At 37.4% G+C, this 19,338-nt stretch overlaps 1 protein-coding gene across 1 annotated transcript in view; it reads right to left on the reverse strand.

Annotated features, from left to right (window-relative positions):
* Nucleotides 1–372, reverse strand: part of Klhl32 (kelch like family member 32) — a 144,588-nt gene extending 144,216 nt beyond the window's left edge. The window contains exon 1 of the mRNA XM_042679572.1: nucleotides 284–372. Within this exon, the coding sequence (XP_042535506.1) occupies nucleotides 284–306 (23 nt within the window). The 5' untranslated portion in view covers nucleotides 307–372. The remainder of the gene's footprint in view (nucleotides 1–283) is intronic.
* Nucleotides 373–19,338: the final 18,966 nt, after the last annotated feature.

The raw sequence follows: 19,338 nt of genomic DNA on the forward strand, positions 1-19,338 counted from the left end.
CCAATGGCTGGATCTGATTTTTTGAAGTCAAATACCTTTATATTAGGATATTTTTTGCTCAAGGGGATTAACATTCTAGATAAGAGATCAAAAGGTCATACCATTCAAAGACCTGTGAAACATTTTTAGGTTAGAACAGATAGGTTATAGTCAACACTAAAATCACAAATGTTCCCACTCAAATATATGTTCAGCCCTTGGTCTGTGCTTGATTCTAAAATATGTTGTTTGATTCTTTTAGGGTTTGCTACACTAAGCAAGGACGTTGTCTTACAAGACCTACCTGAGGCAGTGTTCAGATGGCATTCTCCAGCCTGAGTTCCTCTGAGTCTCACACTTAGAGGTTTTCAGAGAAGTCAGAAATCATTCCAGCTTGACTGAAAGACAAGAATGAAGAGAATATTGAGCTAAATGCAAAGAAAGTCATGATGTAAAAGCTTTAGAATCCTGAGGGAAAAAGGTGGCAAAGTTTTATAATGAACATATGACATCCTGAAACCATGTTCTTTTAACTTGCAATGATCCTCTATGTTCTTAAAATTTTAGGTTTTTTACATTAAGGACAAAGAAGCAAAATATATTTGAGAGTCAATGATAGCTAAGTAAAGATTGGAGTTAAAAATATCAAATAGCTTAAGATATGAGCTGGTGGCTCACATCTGTAATTCTAGTTACTTAGGAGGCTGAGATCTGAGGATCATGGTTCGAAGCCAGCCTGGGAAGGAAAGTCTATAAGACTATTGTCTCCAAATAACCATCAGATAACTGGAAGTGGAGCCAAATAATAGAGATCTAGCCTTTAGCACAAAAGCTCAGGGACAGCTTCCAAGCAAGCGTTCAGTTCAAGTCCCATAACCATCACCATCACCACCACCACCAACAACAAACTAGCCCTAGAGGAAAATTAAAATTTGATAAGATAAAGCTATAATGATCATAAATACTAGTTATTTGTCTTTCATAGAGATTTTACTGTCTTTCCAAACATGTTAGTGAAATCAAGTTAAGATCAGGTACCTCTTGGCTGAGCATATATAGAAAGATATTTTTCTGTTCAAGCAGGAAGTTTCTGAAAACTAGATGAAAATACAAACAGCACAGAGAATGAAAATTAGTAGGAAATGAAAATGCATTGCTACAGGAGATTCAGGATTAGCATAATTGAAATATAGAACAGGATGTACTTATTGGGCTTGAAATTTCTCCTTGGCTATGTAGTCTTACTCATTTAGCCCCCATTCCCCACCTTTGCCCTTGTTTTTAATTTGGTGTAACATTAAGGGGAAAAAGAATTATCTGAATAGTCTGGGATCTGGTCCATGGCTGTACTTAAAACTCTTATGAGGGAGCCTTACTTCCATTTTCTAATGCATGCAACTGACTAAATTAATTACAATCTGGAAAAGTCGAATAGATTTCCTTCTGTCTCAATTTTATTTTTGAAAGGCAATAACAGGGTAAAACCATTTATGAAAAGAGTATGTGAAACTGTGCCTATTTCTACTCATTTGAATAACAAAGAATGCTATAATTTTTCAATCTGACTAAAATACACTATTTAAATTTTGTACACAAACCTTCCATTGGTATGGTTGAATTATATGTCATGTAATACATAATAACCTAGTATTTCATTATTATCGATTATTATGTTGTTTCAAATACTTTTCTTACTATTGTATCTTCCAGTTCTTCTGTTGCTTTTTAAATAATGTGAATAGATATATGTGCATTTATTTCTAATGTAAATCTAGAAGTGAGCACTATGATTGAACAGTGATCCATCATGATTGAACAACCAGAATAATTCTAGACATGCTGTTTAATTAGCTGAGAGACTTGCTTAGCAACCTGTTGTTGCTACAGTTTCCTTTCAGAATCTGGGTTATAAACTCCAGCCAGTGATAGCATTAAACAAGCATAACAGACATGAACAGTTAAAGTTTAAAGTTAGAAGGACCATCTTTTATAACAGAGAAGTGAAAATGTTCTTTTGCAGGCTTCATTTTTTAAAAAAAAACCCTAAGCCAGGCAAACTAAAATTTTACTAGATTCATTATTAAAGAACACAAAGCAAAACACCAAACAATTAAAGAACACATCAAATTCTATTTTTTTCAGATATTTTAAACATAATAGTTATTATATTAAAACTTAGAAAATGGATTTCCTTGCACAGACATTTATTGTTTTGAGACCTAGCACTAAATTACTTTTCCTCCCAAATTACCTAATTATAATCTCCTATAAAATACAGAATTTAGTGAACTTTATTTTCTTTATTCATTATTTTTGGAGAAGTACCCACAAGGATACTACTTTAAAGGTCAGTTAAAAATGACTTAAAGATAAGTCACAGAAGTAGAGCTGTGGGTCAAGTGGTTGAGTGCTAGCTCTGAGCACAAAAGCTCAGAGACAACAACCAGTCCCTGAGTTCAATCCCCAGGACCTCCTCCTCCACCCCCGCAAAAAAATAGATGAACAAAAAGATAAATCAACACTGAAAAATTTTCACATATATATGAGTAGCATATGCATTATATATCATACATATCAATATGTACCATATTGGAATAAGATTTATGGACAGATTTATTTTTATTAAAAGTTTCCTGACAGTGTACAGTGTACAGCATGGCTGTATGTATGCTCCAGCAGGATACAGCCCTCCTCCCCTGCCACCAGCATCTTTCCTTGCATTTTGTTTCCCAGAACTGGAACATAGATTCCTTCCTAACACAAGACTATCAATTCTTCTGTGAACTGAGGGAGATCCAGGCCATTCTCCTGTCTTCAGCTTTGTCTTTGTCTTGACCCAACTCTTCTTTTCCAAATAGGTCCTGTCCTTGAGCTTGTCTTTAAGAGCTTTGTGACCAACTAATGAATAAATAAAAATACTATTTTGGTGTCCAGAGAGTTTACGAACATCACTAAATATCTTTTAAAGAAATAAAGATTTTTAAAAGAATAATGGAGAAAGCCTATGTTAAAACTTTCAGCATCATTGGAGTAGCTTCTCAGCTTAGCTTAATGAAACTGGGAAGGAAGAAGGAGATTTTTCTCTGAAGCATAACTACTAAAAATGAACAAGGCAGGGAAAGGTACCAGAATGTTCCATCTCAAAATATATCTCTTTAGCATAGGGATTATTTTGAGCTTAAGACCACCGGGAACTAGCAGATGCAGGAAAAGCTCTAAAAAACAGGGCACAAGTTTTCTTTAGTAAGGGAAATTTCCATTTATAAAGGATTAGGAAGTCAAGGGTTCCACCAATGGGCTTTCCTTTATTATTTATATATACAAATAGGAATGAGTATTGATTTGCTGATGTGATAGGTATATAGATGGATTTTTACTTTTGCTTTACTTTATTGCCAAGGTAGTTAACAGGACAAATACTAATTATTATCGCATATTATTATATTATGTTATATTGTTATTATAATATAATAACATATTATTATTATTATGGTTATTGTTGTTGTTGTATGTGCCAGTCTGTGGCCTGTATTCAGTGCCTGGGTGCTGTCCCTCTGCTATTTTTGCTAGCCACAACTTCATTTGTGGCTTTTTGGTGGTGAGTTGGAAATAAGCATCTCATGCACTTTCCTGTCCAGGCAGGCTTTGAACACGGATCCCTAGGTTTCAGCCTTCTGAGTAACTAGGATTACAAGTGTGAGCCACCAGCATGTGGCACTAATCTTTTAGATTTCTTATTAAACCCTAAAAGTGTGAAAGGAGGGGAAAAGAAGCAAATGTCCTAGAGGTCTTGATATCTTCAAGAAGAAAGATTAGAAAGATGATCAACAAACATAAGATATAAAAATTAAGATACCTTCCTTATGCAGGTATGTATTATCTGCAAAATTATGATGTGTTAATTAGGATTATATAGAATTAGTATAGGATTAGTATGTATCCGCTTATTCTTATCATATATTTGTTTATTAGTGCTTTAGTATTAAACTCCTAATACTGATGTTTTAAAAATATTACTTACTCCTGACAATAGCAATTCATAGTAATTAAAAGCATTATCATTAAGACATTAAACATTCTGAAGCAAAACATGTAAGACATAGGAAAAGTGGTATACCAGGAAAAGGTCCAGAGACTTTTATACTCATTATGAATGATAAGTATAGATCTTAATGAAGAAAAATTAGGTGCATAATACTAGATAATTACCATATAGTTACTAGATAATTCTTCAATATACTCAAGGGCTTCTTGTTCCCAATTCAACATCAAATTCCTAATTCTTAGTTCTGAAAGGAAATGAGACTTGTGCAATGGTCCCAGTCATCTTATTTTTATTTTTATTTTTTTGCAGTTGTAGATCTTAAACTCAGAGCCCAGGTGCTGTTCCTGACATTTTGCTTAAGGGTAGCATAGCATCTACTACTTTGAGCTACAACTCTACTTTTGGGTTTTTGAGTGGTTACTTGGAGAAATCTGCAGCTCTTTTTTATTCATGTGTTTGTGCCAGTCTTGAGGCTTGAACTCAGGCCTGGGTTCTGTTCCTGGGCCTTTTTGCTCAAGGCTACTGCTGTACCCCTTGAAGCACAGCTCCAAATTTTTGGTGGTTGAAGGCAAGCGTCATGGACTTTCCCCCCTGATCTGGTTTTGTACAGCAATCCTCATATCTGAGCCTCCTGAGTAGCTAGGACTACAAGGGTGAGCCCCTGGTACCTGACTACAACTCTTTCACTATAAAGGCTGATCATTCAGAACTTCTTGAAATTATAACCATAAAGCCTTGTAATTAAACAATTGCTATTTTAAATTTTAATTCAGAAACATTTGCAATAACCAAATACTCTGTTTGACTCATTATAATAAACAACACTTTGTGTAAGTGATTTAATTTAATTCTCTTAAATTGATGTGGGAGATAATGTTATTTTCCCTCTGTTGGTAAAACAAAAACAAAACCAACAAACTTGGAACCAGTGGCTCATACCTATATCCTAGGTACTCAAAGGGCTGAGATCTGAAGTTCAAAGCCCAAGTAGAAAAATTCGTGAGACTGGTATCTCCAACTCATCAGCAAAGGGCCAGAAGTAGAGCTGTGGCTCAAATGGTAGAATGCCAGCCTTGACCAAAAAAGTTAAGGGATAATGCCTAGATCCTGCATTCAAGCCCTAGTATCAGCACCAAACAACAAAAACAAACAAACAAAACAACTCCAACAAACGCAAAATCCGAGGACTAGGAATTAGGAGTGTCAAAGACCAAATTCTAGTCTGTATAGAGGCTCTTCAGTTACCATGGAGTAAATGGAAAATAACATATGTCAGAAATACACTTAATAATCTACCCTACAAAATAGAATAGCTTAGTAACCAGTGAGTAACAATTCTTTCTCCTCCTGATCCCATGGCTGACTGGGAACTAGCACTCACTGCCTCAGCGCAGTATAGTGAGAGAATTTATGACAGCTGACCACTATCCTGAGTAATGATCGTATTTCAAAATTCAAATAATAGTCCCTATTGATTGATTATCTCTTTCATGACATAGCAAAGTAAAAAAATATATGAAAATAACAATTTTTAATCCCAGCAGTTGGGAGACAGAGGCACGAAGATCTTAAATTTGGGTCTTGTCAGAGAATTTGTTTCAAAGAACCTAGGGTTAAGGACATAGCCCAGGATGAGGGTAATTGTATAGCAAGAACAAGGCCCTAGGTTCATTCCATGGTACTATAAAAATGAATGAGTAAATGATCATTGTAAATGAACCATCATTAAATCAAGACTATTTATATTCTTAATTATTCTGCTTTAATTCCAAATTTGGCAAAATGCTCTAAAACTATTTTCAAAGACCTGTCTAAACAATTAAAACAATGATAGGTTATATAAAAATTACAGGCGAAATGCAGTAAGCTCTTAATATTATAAGACACAAATATGTATATTTTAATACATTCTTATAATTACCTAAGAGGAAAAACATCAAGAAGGAAATTATTATTTTTTGTAGCTGGACTTCACTAAATGTTGTCAGGACATATAGACAACCAGTTCATGTTGACTCAGCACTAACAGACAAAAGCCAGACAAATAGGTAAAAATAAAGTTTAATATTTTGGAAGACACTGAACCACCAAGCAGTGGGTCAAGGTCTTCTCTATTATGCCATTTTACATTTTACATGTTTGAAAGCACCTAGAACAATAAATAATGTTACACTCGTGAACTAGTATGCAGTACAACAAACATGAGTAGATTCTCTTTCCCATTACCTGGATGGAATATTACAGGTACACCTGTTGATTGTATATTTCAAATTAAAAGTTGTGAGAGAATAACAAAAACATTGGATGACAGAGTCCTAGGGAGAACCATGTAAGATGTGGGTAACAGGGACTGAATATTTCAGGGTGGGGGAGGCAGGGGGGAGGGGGGAGGGGAGAGATGAGAAACGATGGGAAGGGGAAACAAAGGAGGAGGCAACAATGCTTGATAAGAAATGTACTCATTATCTTGCCCATGTAATTGTAGCCCCTCTATACAGTATTTTCACAATAAAAAAGAGAAATATTTCTGCATTTCACTGAAAAAAATCAAAATGGGAGAGATGTGATACAACATGTATTACAAGAGTAGTAACACACACACACACACACACACACACACACACACACACACACACTAACATCTTTGCTGGACATGGTGGTGCAGTCTGTAATCCCAACAATCAGGAGGTTAAGGCAGGAAAATCAAGATCTTCAAACAAGTCTAGACTTCATAGTAAGACTCTGTCTTAAAAAAAAAAAATAGGTCAACCAGCATTTTGGGTTTTTTTCCCCTTCCCCTCCCCAAATTAGAAAAATGTATATACAAGATGTAGGGCACCAGAATCAAATACAGTGAAAACAAGGGTTATACCATGAGGGAGGGACATTCCAAAGAAACAAAACAATCACATAATACATTATAAATACATTAAAAACAATAGCAAGAAAGAAAAAACCACTTGTGTCCTTATCTTGGGGTTCATTTCACTTAAAATGAGATGTACAAGACACTATGTTGAAAACAAAGTTTACAACTTGGGGGAGAGGGAGGAATTGGAGAGGTGGAAAGGAAGGGATGGTAGGGGATAAACAAAGGAGGGAAATAATAATGCTCAATAGGAAATGTACTCATTTCCTTACTCATGTAACTGTAACCCCTCTGTACAGTATCTTTACAATAAAATATATATAATATATATAAAGAAAATAAAATAAATAAAAAATAAAAATAATAAAAACAAGTCCATGATTTATATGATGATAGATAACTGTCCAAAGACATACGAGCATTTACTGACATTCGAATTTAAACACAGAGAGGAGTAAGATGAACCACTCCACAGAACACAATTAATAAACAACATAAACACATCATTGAAATAGAAATATAAAGGAACAATCATCATACAAAAATGGTCAATCCAGGGACTGGGAAGGTGGCTCAGTGGTAGAGTGCTTGCCTTGCATGCATGAGGCCCTGGGTTCGATTCCTCAGCACCACAAAAGCAGAAAAAAGTCAGAAATGGCACTGTGGCTCAAGTGATAGAGCACTAGCCTTGAGCTGAAGAGTTGAGGGAAAGCGCCCAGACCCAGAGTTCAGTCCTCATGACCACCACCACCACCAACAACAACAACAACAAAAATAAGGTCAATCCAGTTAGTAATAACAATGGCAAAAAAAAAAAATCAGCAAGATGTCAATTTCTTCCAACAGGAATAGGCTCTCTCATATACACAGGCACATTTTTAAGTTGGCAAAAGGAAAGTTGTTCTTATGTACCAGAATCTTTATCTAGAAATTCTATATCTGGAAATCCACTCCACCAAAATAATTATATAAATGTGCATAGGAATCTGTATAGGAACGTTACTGGGGTGTTTATACAAGAAGAAAAGAAAAGCAATCTACATGAGAGGATGAGTTAACTAACGTATTTCCTTCAATCCGAAAAAAATAAGCAGTAACCTAGCAATAAAATGATGAGGTAGGTATACACTTGAAAAAATATGCGCCTATCTCGAGGAAAACAATCAATAAGATAACAATATACTACATTATATAAATCCTCTTTCTCTAAAAATACATGAAGATCATCTTGTGAAAGTTTTTAATTTTGATTATCTGTATTTTCTGATGTTTCTACCATACACATGTATTTTGTATGTATGTAATGAAAAACATAAAAATGAAAAGGGTATTTTGATCTAAATCTGTACTTGTCAGCCACACAAATCTTAGGCAAGTTGACTGATTTCAGCACTCAGTTCCTCCATATATAAAATTGGTAAACTAATGAACTGGGTCAATATTAGAGTTAAAAAGAAAGCAAAAGAAAAAAGAAGTGAAAAGCATATCACAGACACTGGTTGTTTTTACTAGCTAGTAGAAAATCTAATAAAAGTCCATCCTGTAGTAGGGGAATCGGATAGATGTTCAGGAAACAATAGAAGAATGGGGGAAATGCTAGTGCCCACTTGCATGGGTCACTGTATGTGACCGTGCAGTGCTTTCCCGGTGTTAGGATAAAGCTAAAGAGCAGCGATGATGCTGATGATAACAATGATGAAGATGACAAGACAAAGTCCATTAGACACTAAGTTTCTGGGCCAGAGTTAACTTTTCCATATATTATTTAACTCATGAGGCACAACACTATTTTGTTGACAGTAACTATTCTATTGAGGTCAAGCACAGTTTTCCTGTGGCATTTGTGGGGATTGGGCTGAGGACCCTATTCAGATAACAAAATCCATGGATGTTCAAGGTCTTTGTACAAAATTGTATTGCACTTGCAATACAATCTCTGCTTATCCTGCATAACCATAGCTAGGTTATTATAATACCTAACACAATGTACATGCTAAATAAATGGTTGTTATTCCATATGGTTTAGAGAATAGTGACAAGAAAGTCTGTAGATGTCGGGTGTTATTGTATTTTTCAAATATATATATATATATATATATACATACATACATATATATGCATACACTCATATATCTATATATGTATATATGTGTATATATATATATATATATATATATATATATATATATATACATACACATGCATATATGTAGCTCTGGGAGTGTGGAATCCATATATGGAACACTTAGACATGGAAGACCAGCTATAATGGCAGCCCTACTTTATTCATGGGTTCCCCATGAAAGGTGAAATCTATACTCCATCTGCCCTCCTGCCATTGCTCTATTCCATGGTGAAATCCCTGAAGCCACCACCACTGGTGACATCTGCCTCAAGTTTCTTCCAAGTTACTGTGGCTTAGAGGCTACATCAGGCCTGCTGGTCACATTACTGCCAGGTCTGTGACAAACTATGGTCTGCCCTGAGTTATATCACACATGGCCCCAACAGACGTTTGGCCTACACATACCCTGAATCAGCTGCCTCTTCATGATTGTTTTTCCCTTAGAGCATATGGCCTCACTCTCTCTCTTCTTCAGTGTCCATCTACCTTCAGATGCTAGAATGCATCACTTCAAAGACACTCCATCCAGTTTTGTTTATTGCTCCAGTCCATTCCTTCCCAGGGTACAGAAGGGCAGTGGATTTCCAAGCAGAAAAGGTTGTTCTAGGATACCAAGTGTCTGTCACCTCCATCTACTCCAGGCCTGATGCTGAGCTGTTCATCTGCTTTACTTTTGTATAACTTAAGGTGACTTACTTTCCCTTAGCAGGTTTTCTGCCAAACTGCCTTTCATGAGTAACTTCACAGTCTCTTGTCACATATGATCACAGAGATGAAACTGGTGGGTGCAATACGATCTGCTCAGAGGAGAAAAAAACAAAAATAAAAACACTGCCCAGTCTTATGTTCTGGAGGACATGGAGACCTGGTTCCAACTACACGATAACCAAATAGATGTGAAGGCCCTTAGTTTATTTCTTTATCTCAGTGCCCCATTAAAAACTGTTGTGAAAGAGTCACGCTCCTTAAAGGGATACCCATACCACTGCCAGCCTTTTATTTTTTTTTTTGTTACTCAAATCTCTGTCCTGTTCACAGTTAGGCAGACTACTTATCTGCACTCAACAGTTCTATCTTTCAGGCACTGATAAGTACTGTCTTCACTGCTTAGAACTTTCCAGCTTGTTTGTGCCTAGTTTGCTCCTATGCATCTCCCAAGTTTCCGACATATACCAATGACAATTATGCTTCGACACTGTACAGCATAATTGGCACCCTACCTAATGACTAATTAGAGGCAGGATCTATTGCCACAGCTTCATTTCTATTCATAATTCCTCCCCCAGACAGTAAGTCTGTAAGTGGAGTGACCTCTAATTCTCAGATTGCCACAATTACTATTCTTGTGTCATTATTAATCACAAACTATTTATTCTCTTGTGTTTCCCAGACAGGATAAATTATGCAGTGATCCTGCTTGTGTGGTCAGGATCTACATTGATCTTGCTCATTATTTTGAATTTTTCAAGGGCCATCTACCACAATTATCACAAAATCCTCAGAAGCAGAATGAGTTAAAGTACCATTTCCATTTTAGAATGAATAGCATTGGATGTTAAAGTCAGATTTTTTGCATATTTTAAGCCATAATGTTTCTGCTTATGTTATGAAATGCATTACCAAAAGCAACACAATGTTGCACTACTTTCTTGCAAAATTTTCTTTATATAAGAAAAAGGACAAAGAATTCCATTAACCTAAAGAATTTGTCTAGAGACCTTGAGAATCAAACTACAACACATTTCCATTTTCCAGTCACCTTAGCATACCCCTTTTCTGCTCACTCTCTCTTTAAATTTTTAGCTCCATCACTGTTCTATGAATAGAAACATGAAATGCTTAGATCAGTTACATAGACTTGTCAAAATACCCTAACCTGCAATTATAACATTCTGAGGTGTCTTTTAAAAATGTTGCCATGAAAACTTTTTTATTGAAGAATTTCTTATAGTTCTAACACTCCTTAAAACTAAATTAAATTACCCACCAGCATCTTTACAGATAGAAGTACAGAGAACTTGAGTATTTTACTAGTAGATATCTAAATTAGCTTTGTGACTAATAACATAGTATCCTGTAACAGGGCAGTCATGAATATGCTACATACATGTTATTATTCTATTTCATTAGAACATCCGGGATAAAAAATTTCTTAGACAATATGTGACGTTCTCCTTTGACTAATGATTCTTTTTACCATCTTTAACTGGAAGATATTTTTACAATGAGAAACTCACACAAGCTGTAGATATAGTATAGCAACCTGGAAAAGAGTGGTCTCTGGAGGTGGCAGTTCCAGGTTTATAATCAGACTTTAGTACTGCTGTGTGATCTTTGTGAAGCTAGCCCTACTTTCCTAACTAGCAAGATGGGTACACATGGAACATAATAAAACTCTAACAGTTAAAGACAACATATTGAAAAATAATAATCAAAGATAATAAGAAATAAAATCCACAAAACTTATTCAAGCTGAAGAACAGATTGATGCAAGATAAAAGTAAAGCCAAGAGGTGAATTATAATCTGGGGAAAATTGCATAAAAGAAATATGTATTTATATATCCAGAAACTGATGGTACCAGCATGAGGATGATGCTACAGACTGAAAGATTTGTGTCCTTCTAAAATTCCTAAGTCAAATCCCCAATACCTCATTTGGTGGCTTTTGGAAGTTGAGTCTTTGGAGGCATCCTGCTATTACATATTGATCTGATCTTCATCCACAGTTTGTGGCACCTAACTTCTTCCATAAAGCAGGTCATAGAAACTAGTTTTTATCTTTGATGACTCGTTTTTTGAATTTACCGTAATGAAATTCTCAGATGTGCTCTTGTCTGATCAGTAGCTCACAAGACCCTCCTCATTCCAAGACAGTCAGATATCGTAATGTAAAAGAGAGAATGGCGTGTAGAGAAACAGGAGAAAGCTGAAGCAGTCAGGCCTTGCTCAGTCTGCAAGCAGGGTATTACCATTAGTTCACACCTTTTTTGTCCAATCACACTTCAACATGGATGTCCATGTTTCCATTGGGTCTGTGCAATGAAGTCTCCATAAAACCCAAAAGGTAGCTTCTCAGGGCTTCTGGACAGCAGAACGTGTTCCTAGAGAGTGATACTTCCACACAGCACATGGACACTCTGTCTCCTCCTGTACATCTCTTCATCTGTAATTTCCCTTATAATAAACTGAGTCTGAAAGCCAGTAGAACACATGATTCCAATCCCAGGAGGAGGTTATGGGGACCCTAATTAAGAGCCAATTGGTCAAAATCACAGGCTGGCACTTGTGTTTAGCATCTCAAATGAGGTAAAGGCAGTTCTTAGACTCAGCTTTCAACTTGTAGAATCTATCACAATCTACAGTTAGACAGTGTCAGAAATGAATTGCATTACAGGACTCTCAGCTGGTATCTGATGCTACTGCTGGCTTACAGATGGAGAAAAAATATTTTTACACCTCTCAGGGTCTCAGAAGTCAACTGTGTTGACTGTGGTGTGAGAGCAAGAAAAAACAAGCAGACAACTAATTGGGTCATAAATGTGGAGATCTCACCATGGAGTGAATGTCTTCATAAGAAGACAGAGGAGAGAGATTTTTCTGTCTGCTCTCCACCATATGAGAACATAACCAGAAGAAAACCACCATTTACAAACCATGAAAGGATTCTTTACCAGACATAAGATCAGCTACCACCTTTTCTTCCTTCCTTCCTTCCTTCCTTCCTTCCTTCCTTCCTTCCTTCCTTCCTTCCTTCCTTCCTTCCTCCCTTCCTTCTTCTTTCTCTCCCTCCCTCCCTCCCTCCCTCTTTCTCTCCCTCCCTCCCTCCTTCCCTCCCCCTCCCTCCTTCCTTCCTTCCTTCCTTCCTTCTTCCCTTCCTTCCTTCTTCCCTACATTCCTTCTTCTTTCCCTCCCTCCCTCCCTCCTTCCTTCCTTCCTTCCTTCCTTCTTCCCTTCCTTCCTTCTTCCCCCTCCCTCCCTTTCTTTCTTCCTTCTTCTCTCCCTCCCTCCCTTCTTTTCTTTCTTGACTTCTTATCCTCCAAAATTGTGAGAAATGAATATTTGTGTTTAAGTTGCTCAGTCTATGGTAATTTTCTATACCATCCCAAATTGAATACAACAGCTGACAACAGAAAAATTAAGGCTGCTGAGCATGGTGATATACATTTGTAATGCCAGCACTCAGGAGGCCAAAACAAGAGGATCGTGATTTGAATCCAGTCTGGGTCACATAAAGTGTTCCAGGCAAGCCTAGGCTACCTTGTTGACACTCTGTTCCAACAACAACAAAACCAAAGAAATAAAACAACAAAGAAAATATCCTAAAGGAATATCTGTTTTAAATCAGAATTCCTAAGTCCCCTCCCATCCCCTATACTATATAGCTCCTTATCACTAGGTATTTGCTCTCCAGAGAGAGAATAATCCCCAGGTGGACATGAGTGGAAATCCTCAGACTGCAACTATGAAGAATACCCAGAAAAGAGCAGTTCAGATGATGAAACCTGAATTCAGAGAGACTAACTCCAGAAGGTAAAGCTAACAGATAACTGATAGAAAAAATGAAAGTCACAGAAGAAAGGAAAAGCAATCATGTCTGACTATGGATAGCATCTAGATTGTTGTGGCCATAGAAAAATAGAATAAAAACACCTAAGTAAAATGTCAGAATAAGAGAGGGAGAGTGTGCAACTTCATGACAAGAAACAAATGAAGAAGACGAACTTTTTATCGTGATGGGGTAGACTCCAATTGAAAAAACTTAAGAACTGACAAAATAAGCATGTCACTGAGGAATAGGAAGGTAAATATCTACAGAAATAGCAAAAATAATTGAAAGCAGCTGTTCTTCTATACTTCATCTCAAGCTTGAGGTTTTTACATCATGTGTGAATGTACTAACTCTGATTAAAAAATTCTCATAAAAATAAAAACTAATTGGAAAAGATATATAACTTACCTCATAAGGTTCAAAGCAGACACCCTGAAAACATTACAGGACAGAACAGGAGAAACCTTACGTCTCCTTGGCACAGGCCAAAATTTTCTTAATACAGACCCAGAAATACAACAAATCAAAGAAAGTTGAACAAATGGGATTGCATGAAGCTGCAGAGATTCTGCATGGCAAAGGACATAGCTAGCAAGATGCTGCAGTTTCTGCATGGCAAAGGACATAGCTAGCAAGATCAACAGAAAGCCCACAGACTGGGAGAAGATCTTCAATAGCCATAAAACGGATAAGGGTCTCATCTCTAAAATATACTTGGAACTGAAAAAATTAAATCCCCCAAAAACAAATCCTCAAAGAAAAAACTGCCCAATATAAATAAGTGGGCTAAAGACTTAAAGAGAAACTTCTCTGAAGAGGAAAGAAGGATGGCCAATAGAGACATGAAGAAATGCTCAACCTCTCTAGCCATAAAGAAATGCAAATCAAAATAACATCGAGATTCCACCTCACCTCAGTTAGAATGGCTATAATCAAGAACTAATAACAACAGATGCCGGAGGGGATGTGGACAGAAGGGAACCCTACTGCATTGTTGGTGGGAGTGTAAACTTGTTCAACCACTTTGGAAAGTAGTATGGAGGTTCCTCAAAAGACTCCACATAGAGTTCCCCTACGACCCAGCAATCCCACTTTTGGGCATTTACCCAAATGATCACAAACAAGACCACACTAAAGCTACCAGCACAACTATGTTTATTGCAGCATTATTTACTATAGTTAAGATATGGAACCAACCCAGATGCCCCTCAGTAGATGAATGGATCAAGAAAATGTGGTATATATACACAATGGAATTCTATGCCTCCATCAGAAAAAATGACATTGCCCCATTTGTTAGGAAATGGAAAGACTTAGAAAAAATTATATTAAGTGAAGTAAGCCAGGCCCAAAGAAACATAGGTCCCATGGTTTCCCTTATTTGCAATATCTAGTATATGTCTGAGTCAAGCAGAAAAGGTCAGATAAGGTGATGTTAGGGAAATGAACCCTAAGATATGTATTCAAATGTTTTTTTTTTCTTTCATGCGATTGTTTCTAACACATTTATAAGATGATTTCTTTGTTGCTTTGTATGTCCCTCCCACACAATATAACCCCTGCTTTCATTGTATTTGCTGTCAGTATAATTTGTGGAGGGGAAGAATTTGTGGAGGGGAAGGGGAAAAACAAATCGTTTAAATAGGGATACAGGTGGACCATTGCAGCAATGAGATAAACAAGCCTTTATGTGGAAAACGAACTTTACAACTTTGGTGTGTTGGGGGGGGGGGGGGAGCCGAGGGGGAGTGGGGAGGATTGGGTGGGGAGGCAGGGGGAGGATGGGAAGGGATGGGATGGGAAGGGGAAACAAAGGATGAGGCTACAATGCTTGATAAGAAATGTAGTCATTATCTTGCCCATGTAATTGTAACCCCTCTGTACAGTATTTTCACAATAAAAAATACAAAAAAAAAAGAAATGTAAATCAAAACAACATGGAGATTCCACCTCACCCAGGTTAGAATGGATATAATCAAGAACTCTAATAACAACAGATGCTGGAGGGGATGTGGACAGAAGGGAACCTTACTGCATTGTTGGTGGGAATGTAAACTTGTTCAGCCACTTTGGAAAGCAGTATGGAGGTTCCTCAAAAGACTCCCCCTATGACCCAACAATCCCACTTTTGGGCATTTACCCAAATGATCACAAACAAGACCATACTAAAGCTACCAGTGCAACTATGTTTATTGCAGCATTATTTACCATAGCTAAGACATGGAACCAACCCAGATGCCCTTCAGTAGATGAATGGATCAAGAAAATGTGGTCTTATATACACATGGAATGCTATGCCTCCATCAGAAAGAATGACATTGCCCCATTTATTAAGAAATGGAAAGTCTTAGAAAAAAATTATATTAAGTGAAGTAAGCCAGGCCCAAAGAAACATATGCTCCATGGTTTCCCTTATTTGCAATAACTATTATATGTCTGGGATAAGCAGAAAAGGTCATATAAGACGATGTTGAGGGCTGGGAAGGTGGCTTAGTGGTAGAGTGCTTGCCTTGCATGCATGAGGCCCTGGGTTCGATTCTTCAGCACCACATAAGCAGAAAAAAAAAGCTGGAAGTGGCACTGTGGCTCAAGGGGTAGAGTGCTAGCCTTGAGCTGAAGAGCTGGGGGACAGCGCCCAGGCCCAGAGTTCAGACCCACGACAGGAACCAAAAAAAAAAAAAGATGATGTTGAGTGAAATGAACCCCAAGATAGGGACACAAGTGGTTTTTTTCTTCCTTGCTATTGTTTCTAATGTATTTATAAGGTACCACGTGATTTTTTTGTTGCTTTGTATGTCCCTCCCCTACAGTATAACCCCTGTTTTCACTGTATTTGATGTTGGTATAATTTGAGTAGGGGAAGGGAAAAAGCAAATTGTTTATATAGGGATACAGAGTGACCCATTGCAACAATGAGATGTACAAGATGCTATGTCGAAAAACGAATTTTACAATTTAGGCAGGGGGAGGTATAGTTGAGGAGATGGGAGGGACAGGATGGTAGGGGAAAAACAAAGGAGGAGGCAACAATGCTGGATAAGAAATGTACTCATGGGAAGGTGGCTCAGTGGTAGAGCGCTTGCCCTGCATGCCTGAGGCCCTGGATTTGATTCCTCAGCACCACATAAAGCAAAATGAAAAAAGCCGAAAGTGGCGCTGTGGCTCAAGTGGTAGAGCGCTAGCCTTGAGCTGAAGAGCTGCGGGACAGCGCCCAGGCCCAGAGTTCAGGCCCCACGACTGGACCCAAAAAAAAAAAGAAATGTACTCATTACCTTGGTCATGTAACCGTAACCCCTCTGTACAGTATTTTCACAATAAAAAACTTATTTAAAAAATATTCATAAGTTAATTAGTTGAATTAAAACGAATGCAATTTGTGAGACAACTAAGAGACAATTGTGAGACAATTAGTGAGACATATCACTTTTAGGGAATACACATTAATACTATCTTGAAGATGATGGGAACAGGTGGTAAGGATAAGGAACTCTAAGCTATCAGTCCTTTGTAGTTATAACCAGGCCCATACTTTCCCATCAATCTTTGCCTTGTTTTTAATTTAGTATTGGTAGAGCTGGGTCGTATACATAAACTACCTTACTAGCAATGGTTAACATGTGGACGGTAGAAAAATGATACAGAATCTAGCCCCAACATCCCCATCTCTCTTTGGAATCTGCTCTAAAAAGAGCCAACACAATCACATATTCTTTCCCGACTTGGCACATTAGTCACCAACTTTCTTCTTGCTACTGTCCCCTTGCAGTACTAAATTTCTAGTTAGTGACATCAGCTAAACACAGCCCAAGTTCATTCCACATCAGTAACAATATTCATAGAGTCTCCCAGGGCTGCTGAAGTCTTCCTTATCTCAAACAGAGCCCATCTGAGTATGATTCTGTATATTTTCCTATTATTCATATAAAACTTCAAATATAATTTTAAAAATTAGAGAGCTCACCTCTCTGTAATTATACTGGGTCACAGTGATTTACAAAACAACTCAGAACTGTATGGAAGGTAGGAAGCCCAGTTTTGGTTCATGCTAAGAAGTCTATGTTACCAAACTCTTTTAAGACAGCAAAAATAGCTATGTTCAAAAGTCTATAAAATGCACATTGCATTTCTCCACTGTCATCTCATAGAGTCAAAGATATGATGAGAATGTCTTCTGTTGCAGCTTTCTAAGTAAAGTGACAGTAGTATTCGAAATGCCCTGGGCTCTCTCTTATCAGCCTTTCTCAGTCACTTTCAGGAATGGTTTAGACTGCTTATCATGTTTTTTCTTTTGACTAGTGCTTCTGGACCGGCCTGTCTCCTGCTAGACAGATGTACCCAGGCCTAGGAAGGCACAGGGCAGGAATCTACAAAGGCCACCCAGCTTGACTCAATTTTCAGGTTGGATGACAAACATGATGTTTTTTCATTCTAGTCTACCCAGTGAGAGTGAGAAATTCATGCAAATATTTTTAAGTAATAGACAGTGAATTTTATCTGGGACATCTAAATCTGCAAGCAGTGTGTGGCAGCTGACTGAGAAGTCTAAGCTTACTGGAATACAGTGTAATCATGTATAGAAATGTAACCATGAAATCTCCCCCTCTCCCATATCACTGATATAAACCCATTGAAAGACAAGAGAGCTAAACTTTAGAACTCAATTCTTAATCTAAGTTGACAGAAGGCCATTGGGCCAAATGCACCCCAGGGATGTTTTGGTAAATAAGTTACTCTATTACACTTCATTGTTTAGGTAATTGTCTATGGATGTTTTCATTCTATTTTAGAACCAATGCATGCATATAGCCCATCCGGCCCTTCTAGCTTAAGATATTTACTGTTTGGTTCTTTACTGGCAAAGCTTTCCAACCTTGATGAAAGCCAAAATGAAATCCTTTCTCTTCTTTCCTCTGACTTTCTCTCTTGGAGATATTACTAAGATCTGTGCCTGTAGGGAAGAGAGTTAATAATCATCCATCCCATTTAGTTACATCAATTCACACTTCATGTGATAAACACACTAATTCTCTCAGATAAAATATTTGGTTTTTCATGGAAACAGATCCAGTCTGGCTGAATAGCAAGAACTTACTGTAAGGAAGCACACACTAACTAGTCACTCATTCTCTGCTCTCACACCCAGTCAACTTTTAAATAGCACTTACCACATGCCAGAAATACAGATCAAGGCGGGACACTAAAACAACTTTATAAAGCAAGAGGTTTGTTTGTGTTTTTTAATTAACATGACAACTGATCAAGGCTATCATTTATAGTATAATTTTATTTTTAATGAAATGCTGTCAGGCAGCAGAAAAGATGGGGTTAAGTGGCATTGTAACTATGAATTACAGGGTGGGAGAAAGAGACTACTCAGCTCTGGGCTAGAATGCACATAGATCCTAGAAGGCTGCCCAATACATGTACTGCTCATAAATTGTTCTTGTTTCCACTTCTCTTTTTCTTTTTCTATTTCTGTCAATCATGGGGCTCTGAGCCTGAGTGCTGTCCCTCAGCTCTACCACTTGAGCCACCACACCACTTTGGTTTTCCGGTAGTTTATTGGAGATTAGAGTCTCACCACCTTTCCTACCTGGGCTGGCTTTGAACCGTGATCCTCAAATCTCAGCCTCCTGAGTATCTAGGATTACAGGTGTGAGCCACTGGTGCCCGGCTTTGTTTTCACATTTAATGGGCAATAGCAAATGCAGAAAGCTCAACCTCCTTCCCTAAATTTCCCTGTCTCAGTGAAAACACTCTCTAAGTCTT

Source organism: Dipodomys spectabilis, unplaced genomic scaffold (assembly GCF_019054845.1).
Source record: "Dipodomys spectabilis isolate Male_0828 unplaced genomic scaffold, ASM1905484v1 ptg000053l, whole genome shotgun sequence".
In the NCBI taxonomy this organism is placed as follows: domain Eukaryota; kingdom Metazoa; phylum Chordata; class Mammalia; order Rodentia; family Heteromyidae; genus Dipodomys; species Dipodomys spectabilis.